Source organism: Macaca fascicularis, chromosome 4 (genome assembly GCF_037993035.2).
Source record: "Macaca fascicularis isolate 582-1 chromosome 4, T2T-MFA8v1.1".
Classification (NCBI taxonomy): Eukaryota; Metazoa; Chordata; class Mammalia; order Primates; family Cercopithecidae; genus Macaca; species Macaca fascicularis.
Genome location: NC_088378.1, coordinates 59,103,499 through 59,118,224, shown reverse-complemented (window position 1 = coordinate 59,118,224; position 14,726 = coordinate 59,103,499). Strand labels below are relative to the sequence as shown.

The 14,726-nt window shown below is 42.7% G+C and overlaps 1 protein-coding gene and 1 non-coding gene across 21 annotated transcripts in view; both read right to left on the bottom strand.

The window, feature by feature from the left end:
- Positions 1-14,726, bottom strand: part of MTHFD1L (methylenetetrahydrofolate dehydrogenase (NADP+ dependent) 1 like) — a 232,212-nt gene that overhangs the window by 153,295 nt on the left and 64,191 nt on the right. For 13 of the 20 annotated variants that reach the window (XM_005552135.5, XM_005552137.5, XM_074037273.1 and 10 more), the window contains 4 exons: positions 9,694-9,830; positions 7,892-7,938; positions 2,014-2,121; positions 1,071-1,145 (listed from right to left, as the gene is read on the bottom strand). In XM_005552135.5, coding sequence (XP_005552192.3) covers positions 1,071-1,145; positions 2,014-2,121; positions 7,892-7,938; positions 9,694-9,830 — 367 coding nt within the window. The remainder of the gene's footprint in view (positions 1-1,070; positions 1,146-2,013; positions 2,122-7,891; positions 7,939-9,693; positions 9,831-14,726) is intronic. The other 7 variants (XR_012433541.1, XR_012433542.1, XM_074037278.1 and 4 more) reach the window with 1 other exon arrangement.
- LOC123573162 (U6 spliceosomal RNA) lies at positions 7,310-7,414 on the bottom strand. The gene has a single exon (XR_006697907.2). It is a non-coding gene; the product is annotated as a U6 spliceosomal RNA (small nuclear RNA).

Genomic DNA, 14,726 nt, shown 5'->3' with positions numbered 1-14,726 from the left:
CAGTGGCATATATCATTTAGGGTTATTTTTTAGTCTCTGAAACAGAGCCAGTAGCAAGTAATATGATTAGAAGACCAGAGGCAGCAAATGGCATCAGAAAAAAAGATAAGACAGGTTTTAAGAATTAAGATGGCATACGCAAGTATAATTGTAGTGTTTGCTGCAACAAAAACGCAGACGAGGCTGGGCGCAGTGGCTCATGCTGATAATCCTGGAGGCCAAGGTAGATGGATCACCTGAGGTCAGGAATTTGAGACCAGCCAGGCCAACATGGTGAAATCCCATCTCTACTGAAAATACAAAAAGTAGCTGGGCGCAGTGGTGCATGTCTGTAATCACAGCTACTTGGGAGGCTGAGGCAGGAGAATCACTTGAACCAGGGAGGCGGAGGTTGCAGTGAGCCGAGATCATGCCACTGCACTCCAGCTTGGGCAACAAGAGTAAAACTCTGTCTCAAAAAATACAACACAACAAAACACAAAACCATAAATGAGATAGATAAGTTTTCAAAGGTTATCTTATAATTTCCTAGAAATTTAACAAATTTCATAAAAATATTTCACTTTAGAAAGAGAAGGACTCACTAAAAATCCTAATTTGTTATTTTTTTTTAAAAGATGGGATCTTGCTGTGTTGCCCAGGCAGGCATGTAGTGGCTATTCACAGGTGCCATCACAGTGCACTATAACCTTGGCTCAAGCAAGCCTCTCACAAGCAAGCATCATGAGTAGCTTGGACTACAGGTATGTATGTGCTCCTATGCCCAGCTAACTTGTCAGTTGACTAGGGTACTCATAAATTAGCAAAACAGTCCTCTCATTTCATAGATGAAGAAACTGAGACCGAAAAAGGTTAATTAATTTGTCCACCTGGCTCTTTCGAGTAGAAGGGAGTCAGGCTTCGAACACTGGGCTCTCTTTGCTCTAGTGTTCGGTCTCTATAGAGTTTAACACCCAAAAGGATATCTGAAAACCAAAATCAAATCAAGTTGAAAATTTCAGGCTTTGACAATCTTTCTGATGTGCTTCTAGGACCTTTTGTTTTTAAAGAACTGCTAACTGGAAACTTACTTTCAGCCGAGCAAGTTGAATTTCTGAAAATTCTCTGACACCATTCACTAAAGGAACCAGTCGATTATACAGAGCCTAAAAACACAAAACAAAAATGAGACCACACAAAAGTTAATCGTCCATGAACTTGGACAATTCACAGCATATGACAAAAATTCATTGCATTTATAACCAAACTATTTAGATAAAAGACCCTATTAAAATGTGCGGGCTAATATAAACAATGTTGACTTAAATTCTGTCATTTTCATAAAACTGACGAGATCTGAAATAACACACATTGCAAAGAGTTGGCATAAATATATTTCTTGATCTATATCGCTATAACTACCAAATGAAGATGTATCTGGATTATGGAGCAAAGACTCACTAAGGAACTACTTTAAGAAAGTGAGGACCCTTGTTGTAAAACATGCCAGAAAGTACCCCTTTTATCTATGTCCCATGTCTGTGAGGAATTAGCTTCTGGTGGGCTGTCCCCTTTGGGGGTGTAGTTTAACTCTTAACCTACATGCACATGAAGCCCAGTAAGGGCCCCTGCCATCTTTTCAGCACATCTAAAATAGCTCCACATAACATTAGTCTAAAAACGACATCTGTCCAATCCCCTTAGAATAGATTAGAGATTGGACCTATGACCAGAATGAAGAGAACTGGTCTACCTACCATCTTTAAAACTAAGGCCTCATCTCAGAGAATGTTCGGCTTTTACAACACACTACAATTCTCCCAATAACTTGGCAGTGCCCATAAACCCATTTGAGAATCTGACCAAACGATGGCTCCTTCTCCTCAGGAAATAGGGACATATGTAAAAATCACAAAATTGAATTGAATAACATTTCAGAGTTTGCAGACACCTGAAATCTTTCCACAAACTCCTTAAGAATCCAGGAATTCCAGGATACAATACCCAAAATGGCTAGCAAGGCATCCTTCTCACCTTATCTGTTTGTGTGTTTTCATGAAGAATCCTTGTGTCAATGGCGGCAGCCAGCAAGTTATTGGCAGCAGTGATGGCGTGGATGTCTCCAGTCAAGTGAAGGTTGAACTAGAGAAATAAGATATCTATTTACTTATTTTCAGAAATAGGGTCTTGCTTTGTCACCCAGATTGGAGTGCAGTGGCGTTATCATAGCTCACTGTATCCTCAAACTCTTGGGCTCAAGCAATCCTCTCACCTCAGCCTATTGAGTAAGCTGGGCCTATAGGTGCACACCATTGTGCCTGGCTAATTTTTGAATTTTCTGTAGAGACAGGGGTCTTGCTATGTTGCCTAAGCTGGTAATGAGCTCCTGGGCCACTGTGCCCGGCTAAGACATCTTCCTATTTGTTTTAAACAACTGTGGAATTTAAGGACTGAATAAAATAGCACGCAAATTACATATCCCTATGATGAGCTGAGTCTATAGGAACGCCTAAATCAGAAAATCAAGGTCAAAGTCTTCCACGTGACAACAAAGAACCTTTCAGCAATCGCTCAGATCATAAATTCTTCCATCCTCAGGTTAAGGCAAAACATTCTGATGAATTTAATAATGAATCTCCTTATAGTCACTCACTTTACGTTTCTTCCTTGTTTTATTATCTAGAAACAGTATCATATCAAATATACTTTGGAATGAAGCAGGGCATAAAATAAATGGTAACAATAAAATAATATGAAATATCACAGAATTTTGGAGAAATAAAGTATTTTACCCTCATGACTCTACTCATTTTGTTATTTTCCTTCCAGTCTCATGAGCACACATGATTATCACGTGTAGAATCAGCTTCCTATAAACTTCCAAGTTTCCTTTTTCACAAAACTTTTTCTATAATAATCTTGTATATAATTTATAGAAGCTGTATATGGTAGATGTACCAAAAGTTTCAGGCAGGATACATACGCTACTACCAAATGTTCACTTTTACAAGGAAGGCCACAGTTATAAAGAATACACACAAATAACTTTTCCTTTTTTTAAAAAAATTAATTGCTAATGAGTAATATATTTTCAGGAGAGTAGTTACTAGGTTAAAAGAGCTCTCTTTCTTTTCATTTTTTTTGTAGAGATGCAGTCTCACTATGTTGCCCAGGTTGGTCTCAGACTCTTGGGCTCAAGGGATCCTCTTGCTTCAGCCTCCCAAAGTGCTAGGATTCCAGGTGTGCACCACCGCACCCGGCCCTTGGGATCTTGATATCACCAAATTGCTTTTTGAAAGGGATGAAGTATTTTTGTTTTATTTTATTTTTTTTGAGATAGAGTTTTGCTCTTTCACCTAGGCTGGAGTGCAGTGGCATGATCTCGGCTCACTGCAACCTCTGCCTCCAGGTTCAAGCAATTCTCTTGCCTCCTGAGTAGCTGGGACTACAGGCGCCCGCCACCATGCCTGGCTAATTTTTGTATTTTTAGTAGAGATGCGGTTTCACCATGTTGGCCAGGCTGGTCTTGAACTCCTGACCTTGTGATCTACCCGCCTCAGCCTCCCAAAGTGCTGGGATTACAGGTGTGAGCCACTGCACCTGGCCATTGGGATCTTGATAATATCACCAAATTGCTTTTTGAAAGGGATGAAGTGTCATCCACAAAACACTAGTAGTAGATCAGTTACTTCAGAAATAAAGTAACTTTTAGACTAAGAAATAATTTAATAGTTGACAAAGTGTTATTCTTTTTAAAGCTGCATTTCCTTAATTTCTTGGAAGGTTAAATATTTTCTTGTTAAAATTTTACTTTATAACATAAAATAATGCTAACTGGAGAAAACATGAAAAATTACATATGTGTATATATATATTTTATAAATATATATTTATACTTTTAAATGTTGGAATCATAACACCATAACAGTTTACACTTTAGCTCTTCCACTCTCAATATAGCTAGCATTTTTACATCATTAAATAGTCTTCAAAATATAGTTAACTTGAGGTCCTATTATTATCCCCCCATTTTTTAATGTTATAAACTATGTGAGGGTATATTTAATTTAAAATGATCTATTTTCTCATATATTCATTTTTTCCTTAGGGTGCACTAAAAATGAATTTATTTGGGCCAAAGGATATGCATGGTAAAGTACTTAATATGTATTTCTACCCTTCTCCCAGAAGTGTTTTTATCAACACACACTTCCCAGAAGTGTGTGGGAGTCCATTTCAATTTCTTTGCCAAAATTTGGTATCATAACTTTTTTGAAAAATCCAATTTTGTCAACTTGACAAGTAAAATGGTAACTGATAGTAGTTTTATTTTATTTATTTATTTATTTATTTATTTATTTATTTAGAGATGGAGTCTCGCTCTTGTTGCCCGGACTGGAGTGCAGTGGCGTGATCTCGGCTCACTGCAACCTCTGCCTCCCAGGTTTGAGTGATCCTCCTGCCTCAGCCTCCTGAGTGGCTGGGATTACAGGCGGCTGCCACCACACCCAGCTTATTTTTGTATTTTTATTACAGGCGGGGTTTCCCCATGTTGGTCAGGCTGGTCTCCAACTCCTAACCTCAGCGATCTGTCCACCTTGGCCTCCCAAAGTGCTGGGATTACAGGCATGAGCCACCGTGCCTGGCCTGATAGTGGTTTTAATGTAGATTTATTTACTTGATGATTGGTGAAGATGAATATGCATTTAGTTAATATTTCTTTTCCGATGTTTCTATTGAACCCTTTGGCCATTTCACAACTGGAATGTAAGTTTTTCTTTCCAGCCGTCTACTTGATGTCCACCTGCATGTTTCATAGGCCTCTACACTGACTCCCTCCTTCTGACTACCACCCTCCACCACACCCCACACTACACAGTTCAAACCTCATACCATCACTCTCCTGTTCTCTGCCTCAACAAATGAGTCTACTGAGTTGCTCAAGCCAGTACCCTGGATGTCATCCTTGAATCCTCCCCTTTTCTCACCCCTAACATCTAATCCTGCACACATCAGCAAACAAATCTTAAACTGTTTTTTCCTCTTTTCCATCCTCACTACCCCATCCTAGGCCAAGCCACTGCCATCTTTCCCTGGGCTACTTCCATAGTCTTCCTCCTGGATTCATCGTGTCTACTGAGAGGCCCCTGGTCCCTTCATCACACAGAAGAGAGGGTGATTTTAATAAAACTCAATCTGCATTGTGTTATCTGTCAAGATCCCTTCAATGGCTGACCTTGGCACTTCAAATAAAATCCAGGTTCTTGGCTACAAATTGCAATTACCCAACAAAGCTGGCGCCTGCACACTTCTCTACCTCAACCCCCCAACTCCCGCTGGCCCACGGGGCCCCAGCCAGCCTGGTGTCCTCCACTTCCCTGAACAGGTCACACCCTTTCCTGCCTCAGGGCTTTCCCACCAGCAGTTCCCACTGGCTGAATGCTCTCCCTCATTCTTCACAAGGCTGGCTCCTTCTCATCCTTCCAGTCACAGTGTTTTCACTTTCAATTCCTCAGTCCATCTGGAATTTATTCTAACATTTTCCCCTATGGTGATTTATTATGTTCCGTCCAGTACATATTGTCTGTGCCTGGCACTCAGTCAACAAACATCCCCTTAAGTGTCAGGCATAGTGCTCAGAGTTGGGAGGATACAGACGAAGAAGAGACTGGAGGCACTCAACTTCAAGGAACAAACTTGCCCGAGTGTGTCTGGCCCACTCCACCCTCATAAAGTAATCCTCTTGGCCAGGCGTGGTGGCTCACGCCTGTAATCCCAGCACTTTGGGAGGTGGAGGCGGGTGGATTACCTGAGGTCAGGAGTTCAAGACTGGCCTGACCAACACGGTGAAACTCTGTCTCTATTAAAATACAAAAATTAGCTGGGCATGGTGGCAGGCACCTGTAATCCCAGCTTCTCGGGAGGCTGGAGGTAGGAGAATCACTCGAATCTGGGAGGCAGAGGTTGCAGCGAGCCAAGATCGCACCATTGTGCTCCAACCTGGGTGACAGAGCGAGACTCCATCTCAAAAAATAAAATAAAATAAAATAAAATAAAATAAAATAAAATAAAATAAAATAAAGTAAAATAAAATAAAATAAAATAAAAAAGTAGCTCTCTCCTCCAAGCCACATAGCTGATGTGGGACACCAATGTCCTTCCAATTTGCTGGCTAAACCCGAGCCATTCCCCTGTGTATGCCCCTTGTATGCCACCTCTAATTTGGCCTCCTGGTTCTGGGTCTGGCTTGTGAATGTACCCATCCCCATTCTGACCTGAGGCCCGGGACGATTTTTCTCAGCAGTGCCTCGGACTATTCTTTCTCACTGCTACTCCCAGTACTTGAAGTTTATACTGATTTTCTCTTTAGCTTCCCTGACACTCAGACCTCCCTGGGTAAACACTTCCATTCCTTTAACAAAGTCAACAAATACTTTCTAGTGAGTTCCTACTATGTGCTGGGTACTCTGCTCAATGCTGGGACCTGAGACCTCAAGAAAGGCCCACGACTCACCACAGCCAACTGAACCAGATAGCCATAAACACAGAGGGAGTCTGTGGGGTAGAGAAGAACCTTGACAAAACCCCTAAGCTGGGTAAAGAGGACAGAAAAGGAAGAATGTTCCAGGCATGGGAAAATCCTGGAACCGAGAGAGAACAGGAAAAGAGTCTGCAAGGGCTGGGCACGGTGGCTCACGCCTCTAATCCTAGCACTTTGGGAGGCCAAGACCAGCGGACTGCCTGAGCTCATGAGTTCGAGACCAGCCTGGCCAACACGGTAAAACCCCATCTCTACTAAAATACAAAAAATCAGTCAGGCACGGTGGCAGTTGCCTGTAATCCCAGCTACTCAGGAGAATGAGGCATGAGAATTGCTTGAACCTGGGAGGTGGAGGTTGCAGTGGGCCGAGATTATGCCACTGCACTCCAGCCTGAGCAACAAAGCAAAACTCTGTCTCAAAAAGAAAAAAAAAAAGTCTGTAAGGAGCTTGACGCGGTAGAAAGAGGGCAGGCGGGGACCTGCGGACAGGGAAGCAGGAGCAGCCGCCCACGAGGACCTCCTGTGCTGTGCTGGAGGGTGACAGGCAATGGCAGAAATGACAACAGGAAAGTGACCTGCTCAGATTTGGGTTTTGGAAGATTGCCCAGGCCCTGAATGATGAGGTGGATGCAGACAGTGGAAATGAAAAGAACTGGTCCCTGGTTAGTTACAGGCGACAAAGAAGAGGTTATGCGGAACGAAGGGGGAGTTCTTAGAGAAGTGGGAATTAACAACGTCAGGTCTTTTTGCCCATTTTCCTCTGGAACTCTTTTATTTTGGAGTCTTTCGTTTTTAATGGGACACTTCACAAATTTGTGTGTCATCCTCGTGCAGGGACCATGCGAATCCTCTCTGTGCCATTCTAGTTTTAGTATCTGTGCTGCCGAGGCACACACTGGAGCCTGAACTGACAGAGGGGAAGCGTGAAGTCTTCGTGAACTCGGCAGTACAGCAGATGATCGAGAGAGGCACAGACCCACATTCTCTCATCCAGACCCGCAAGACCAGCAGGGTTTTAGGGTTCAGAATATTTTGGAGTTTAGGAAGGCAGTATGATTTACATGTAGTTTATTTGTAAAACACCCCAAGCAGGGGCTAGGTCAGCACCTGTTAATCAAAAATAATTTTTCTACAGCAATGTATGTGAATATTCACGCCAAGTAGCACATACAAAATCCATATAATTATAGCTCATCACAGTCAATACTAGGGTTTGCCACTGCGTGAGTTATGCAAACATTTTGGGGTTTCAGAGCCTTAAGGACTTTGGGATCGTGGAGGAGGGTCTGTGGGCCTGTGTGGATGGGAGCGGAGACAAGATGTCAGAAGGAGACACAGTGATAGCTCACCAGCATCTCTTCAAGGTCTTACCTCCTCCATGGGGATGACCTGGGCGTATCCACCACCCGCGGCTCCTCCTAAACAACAGAGCAAGCGGCATTTCAAACGGGTCACCAAGTACAGCTGCCACGATGGACACAGCCCAAGGGACACAGCTCCCCAAACCCAACAGAGAGGCGTCCCACCCAAGATGAAGTAACAAAAAGCAGTGAGAGACACTAATGGTTATATCCAAGCAGAATAGAAAAAAAAAAAAAAAAGTTGACACTTTAACTATACCTCTGTTTCTTTGCTTAAAAAAAAAAAAAGGTAAAAATAGAGCAGATGTCATTACTGTAAAACATACCAGGATATGAGAATATTTTGTTAATTTATTATTAGATCTCTGTGACTATACTTTATCTAAATCAATTGTACATGATTTCATATCTGAGAAAACTTTGTTTAAAAAAAATACACTGTAGCTGGGCGAGGTGGTTCATGCCTGTAAACCCAGCACTTCAGGAGGCTGAGGCGGGTGGATCACTTGAGGTCAGGAGCTCGAGACCAGCCTGGCCAAAACAGTGAAACCCCATCTCTATTAAAAATACAAAAATTAGCTAGGCATGGTCACGGGCGCCTGTAGTCCCAGCTACTTGGGAGGCTGAGGCAGGAGAATCACGTGAAACTCGGAGGCAGAGGTTGGAGTGAGCTGAGATTGCACCATTGCACTCCAGCCTGGGCGACAGAGCGAGACTCTGTCTCAAAACAAAACAAAACAAAACAAAAACCCACCGCATAACCACCTCAAATGAATAAATTATAAACTTCAATTTATTTCAGATAATAGTATGTGAGATTTGTCATGCTGCACAGCCCTAAAAATGTTGGTTGTTAGAGTAAAAGGACTCCTCTTTCCTAAAGCAGTAACAGCACCGCCCATGTGTGTATCATTTGGCAGTAGCCCTCATTCTTTACCTGCTTTCTCATTTGATCCTCTCAACAACTGGGTGAGCCTGGTGCCGCTCTCAGCATTTTGGACTTTTAGAGATGCGGCTCCGAGAGGCTGTGACTGGCTCAAGTGGTCAAGGGTCACATCGCGGTAGGAAACACAGCTGTGACCAAAACCTCGGCCTCCTCACCCCAACCCTAGTGTTCATTCCGCTACACGACGCATGACACTCTGAGTTATCAGTACTTAACGAGATACGTTTTTAATATGTGTAACAGTAATAGAAATATAATATTCTTAAAAAATCATGAAGTGCCAAAGACAAACTGTAATTGCAGCAATAAATACCATTGTAAAGTGAGTTAAGGAATGATTTCATGATAAATCAAGGAAGAAAGAGTAACAAATGGGAAAGTGCCAGATCCCAGCCCAACCACAGCCAAAGAGGAATTTCATCACAACTCGCCGTCCACAGCCAGTCCGTCTCCAGAGAGCTCTGCGGGCCCCACACAGCAACTCCAGTGAGCCGAGACTAAAGCAGAGGGAAAGACCTTTTCCGAGACTGGGATGATCAAACACCGATATGGATGGCCGTGTTTCAAGATCACTTGGCAAAGAAGGTCCTGATGAAATGGGAGACTGCACTGAGGTGGGAGCCTTGAGCAACACAGCCTCAGGAACCGGCTCCCGAGGCGTCCAGTGAAGCCCTGGCAGCTCCCACTGCTCACTTCCATGCGCAGGGGGACCAACGTGCGGCGACCACTATGTACTGAGTGCGCAGTGAAGAAATGTATCAAGTCCCCTGAAAAGTCTTAACTCTTTATCTGTTGACAATGTTCTTTTTACAATTTGCTCCCCCCAACTTTGCCCTGAAAAGTACACTAGTTGTTAAAGACAGTACCTTTCACTCCAAACGTTGGTCCTTGGGAAGGCTGCCTCAGACAGGCAAAGGAGTTGACATTCAGGTGTGCAGTCAGCGCCTGCACAAGCCCAATGGTAACTGTGCTCTTCCCTTCTCCAAGAGGGGTGGGTGTAATCCTGAGTCCGGGAGGAGAAAGTGAATTTTATAATATTTCCCAATCAATGCAAAACCAGCCTAAGACACTAGAATCAAATCTGGGGGTGCTCATTCCAAAATGCACTCCAGAATTTAATTTCTCAGGCTATTATGGTCTACCCCATCACACAGACCAGGCATAAGCTAAAGTCAAGATACAGACACACCTTTACCAAGAGACCAAAAAGGAAAAGTTATTGGGCAGTGCTAATAACAACATCAATTTCAAGAAAGGCCATAAAACCATTTGTCAAAATGGTTTAAATAATTAAGCTGATGGTGGCATATCTTGCCAATGAGTATGTAGCACTTGTTCTTCCTGAGCCATTTATTGGGGCAGGGTGTGGGCACAGGGCCTATGGTGTGGGCACAGGGCCTAGCTCAATGGTCCTTGGGTGAGTAGGGCACTGCCAGACTCTCAGGATTAGAAGGGACCCTGAAGTCCCCACTTGTCCTTCTCCTTCCAGATATCCCTGCCCAGGGCTTCTCTCTGCCATGCTTGAACACACATGGTGATAAGGTCATGACCTCTGGGGTGGCCCACTCATTTCCAGACAGCTGTTATAGTTCGAAAGTTCTTTGTTCTAAAGAGAAGGCATCCGCATTCTTGTTGTGTCCTACCTCTTGGAGTCTACACACTAAGCCTGATCCCTTTCCATATGACAGTCCTTCAAATAGTAAAAAAGTCCACAGCCCCTGTGCATACTACGGCGGAAACTTCTGCTCTTGAGAAGCTTATTGCTGATGACAACACTTTGCAAAACCAAATGTTCCCATGTTCATAACATCACAGTATTAGGTGTTGAAGAGAGCCTATTACATTAGTAAGTAAGGCCTCATAAAATTGTTCTTTAGAACACCATAAGCATCGTTAAAAATTTTAAAGCCTGTCATTTAGGTTTGCAGTTTGGTCTTCCATGAGTTACTGTGAGCCACGTTGTCAAGGATACCCAACCACAACAAATCTAATAGAGTTTTCTAACCTACAAAACCTAGGGATGTAACCGCAAAGAAGGAATGTCTTTAGAGGCGTCATCGCACCCTGCAATTCCATGAGTCATTCATTCAGCAAGTATTTATCAAGTACTGCTATGTGCCAGGCACTGAGCTAGACCCTGGGGACACAATGATGAGCCAGTCAGACTCCATCTCTACCCTCACAAGCTTCCAGCTGATCTGAATACATCAGCAGTTATGATAACTGTGACAAACACTAAGACAGGGAAATAGGGCAGTCAGACTGAATTATGAGGGGACATGGAAAAAGGATCTAACTAGATTTGAACATCTGGGAATGTTTCCTGTAGGAGGTAACATCTTAGGTGAGACCTGACAAATTAATAAATGTTAACCAGATAAAACTCAGAGTGGATTGGGGCAGTTAATAGGAGAGGTGATACGCTTCATATTTATGGGGTTAATTATTTGTACCCTCACTTGATAGATGAGGAAACTGAGGCACAGAGTTTAAGCAACCTGCCCACAGTCACACAGCTAGTAAGCAGCAGAGCTGGGAGGCAAAGCCAGCCATCTGACTTACCCAGGTTCTCCATGGATGGAAATCATAACTATAATTAGCCATTTAAAGCATGGAATGGGTAAGATCACCCAAGGACAGTGCAGCAAGTGACAAAAGGGATAAGGACAGAAGAGTTAAGTACATTTGCTTGTAATGAGTTGTCAGAAGAAGAGAGTCCAAAAGGAAACTAGGAAGGCATAGTATAAAATAAGAGAACCCGGTTGTGTGCAGTGGTTCATGCTTGTAATCCTAGCACTTTGGGAGGCCAAGGTGAAAGGATTGCTTGAGCCAGGGAGTTTGAGACCAGCCTGGGTAATATAGTGAGACCCTGTCTCTAAAAATACAAAAAATAAAAAATAAGAGGACCCTGGAGAAGAAGGCCGAACATGATAGGAAGTCTCAGAAGGAGGCCAAGGATAAGACTGTTTCCAGAACAGGAAACTCAAACGCCACCGAGGCAGGAAGCAGGATGAGGACCGAGAGTGGTCGGTGGATTCAGCAAGAAGGAGGTCGCTGGTACCTGCTGTGGCCAGGAGCTGGTGAGCCTATCCTGACACCGCTGCATGGAAGAAACCTAAGACTCCTGAAGCCACACGACCCTGGCTTATCAGTCACCTCTGCATCTGTCTAAATAGCAGATTTGCAGTGGGGTCCACGTGAAGACTGAAAGTTATACAAAGATATTAATACTTCTGCTCGGGGTCAACTTTCTGTTTTCTTGGATACAACATCAACAAGGGCAGTTAAAAGCCCACAGGCATCACAATCTTAGAAGAGTCTGAAAAGAAATTGTGGCATCAAATATGGTGTCATTTAAGTACTGTACTGAGCATTTGTTGTTTGCAAAGGACTAAGTGGTTTACCTAAACTGTGTCACATGAAGGATTACATTTTCATTCCCAAGGATATGCAAGCATAGCTGCCCAGGAAAGCCAAAAGCAGACACGCCCAGAGATGACCTCCTCAAAACTCCAGCTAACCATCCAATTCTTAATTAGAAACACAGGACTGCTCAGCTTTCGGCCAACTAATACAATTCGGGAAAATCACAAAGTAGGAAGTATTTATTGGGAGCAATAAAAGGAGAGCTACAATAAAAAACAACTAATTTCACCTCCTTCCTGTGTTTGGTATCAAAATTTGGTTCAGTTTTTCCCCCAGTATCTTTAGCTCAGATTCCAAATCATCAACAGTGATATAGAAAAGAATGAGCACGAAGGTAATCTAATTTCTCTTTCTTTCTTTCTCTCTTTTCTTTTTTTCTTTTCTCCTTTCTTTCTTTCTTGCTTTCCTCTTTCTTTCTTTATTTCTCTCCTCTCTTTCCTCCTCTCCTCTCCTCTCCTCCCGTCTCCTCTCTTCTCACTGCAACCTCCACCTCCCGGGTTCAAGCAATTCTCTTGCCTCAGCCTCCTGAGTAGCTGGGACTACAGGCATGTGCCACCACACCCGGCTAACTTTTGTATTTTTAGTAGAGATGGGGATTCACCACGTTGGCCAGGCTGGTCTCAAATTCCTGACCCTGTGATCTGCCCGCCTCAGCCTCCCAAAGTGCTAGAATTACAGACACGAGCCACTGCGCTGGGTCCTCTAATTTCTTTTTCTATGGCAGCTTAGAGTTCATAGAGATGGAACTGTGATTTTTGTTCATTACCTTCCTCCACTTCTCCCGGCAGATTTCTGTACTCCCTTCCTGATATCTAGAGCATTGATTACTTGATTATTCTAGAATTTTTCAGATGGCTTCATGATAAGCGTTCTGACGTGCCTGTCTCGCCTACCAGGCCACACACTTGCTAAGGTAAAGGACAATGCTCACCCTCTTTGCACCCCGATCACATCACCTGTTCAGGGCACAGACCAGCAAAAAAGGGTTAATGAAATGACGCTTTTTTTTTTTTTTGAGATGGAGTCTCACTGTGTTGCCCAGGCTGGAGTGCAATGGTGTGATCTCTGCTCACTGCAACCTCCGCCTCCCAGGCTCAAGCAATTCTCCTGCCTCAGCCTCTTGAGTAGCTGGGATTACAGGCACCCGCCACCACGCCCGGCTAATTTTTGTATTTTTAATAGAAACCAATTTCACCATGTTGGCCAGGCTGGTCTCAAACTCCTGATCTCAAATGATCCGCCTGCCTTGGCCTCCCAAATGTTGGGATTACAGGTGTGAGCCACCATGCCCTGCCAGAATGATGTCTTTTTTAAGATGAGTATTATTTATTGGCAGCTACAGAACGAATTGTCAAAGTACCCGTGACCATTTGGACACAATCTGAAAACAAGTTTATAATTTACTCAAAGGTCAAAAAGATGGCTTATCCAGAGAGAAGTGGTAAAACTTTGAACTATTCTGAAGACCCAGAATCTTGTTGAATGGTACCACTGCCATTAGCCATAGGCCTAACCATGCACTCCAAAACATATGCTCAAGTAGCATATGAACATAAATCATCCATTCCAGGCAGCTTTAGGGTCTAGGAGGTTTTCAAAGCCTTTTATTATCTAACAGTAAACCCCATGGTGCATTTGGTGATGTTTCTCATTACACTTGACTTAGGTAAACGGTTCAAAGGCCCTGTGGGAAGTGGTTTCTTCTAAATACCTCTGTTTCGTTCTGGAAATAGCACAAATAAAAGAAAATCTCACAGATATTTAAATAGTTACTCAAGGCAGGAAAGCAAAATCTTAGAAAAGTCAGATTATTTTTACGTTGTACCAAAATAAAGGGTTGGTTGAAACATTTTTAAAAAAATCCAATCAGGTATTTGGCCCTCTGCAGGAAAAAAAAAAAAAAGATGAAATGATGTGAATGATTCAAATTTTTCCTTTTCTTTAATGTGAAATTCAGTCTATTCCGAGATCAGTTTGGGCTTCCTTTTTAGCTGCTCTGTCCAACCAATTCAGGGAAATTCTAGAAACTTCTGCACAGAAATGGGTGCAGGCCTGATGGAGACTGAGATTCAAATGCCCTGCAGCTGCACTCCAAGTCAAGTTCTCAAACAAAATTCCTTTTCATTAGTGTAACTGGGAAAATATGTAAAACTCATGAGTCCCTAAGATTCTTTTGGCGTATTTCCCTGAACAATTCCCAATACTTTTCATTTTGTCAGGCAAAGCAAATAAAGTGATGTGTAGGTGTAAATACCATGCGATGTGTAGTTGATGAAACGCAGATGATTCTGACTGAATAAGAAATCCTAAGGTTTGAAGAATGGCTTTTTAAAAGACTTAATCTGTTCTGCATTTGAGTTATTAATAATAGAAGATTTTTAAAAATCTCATTGTTTTATATTTTAATCCCATTGGTGATATATTTAAATCATATTTCTATATAAATTCAAATATATAATAACAAATATATTGT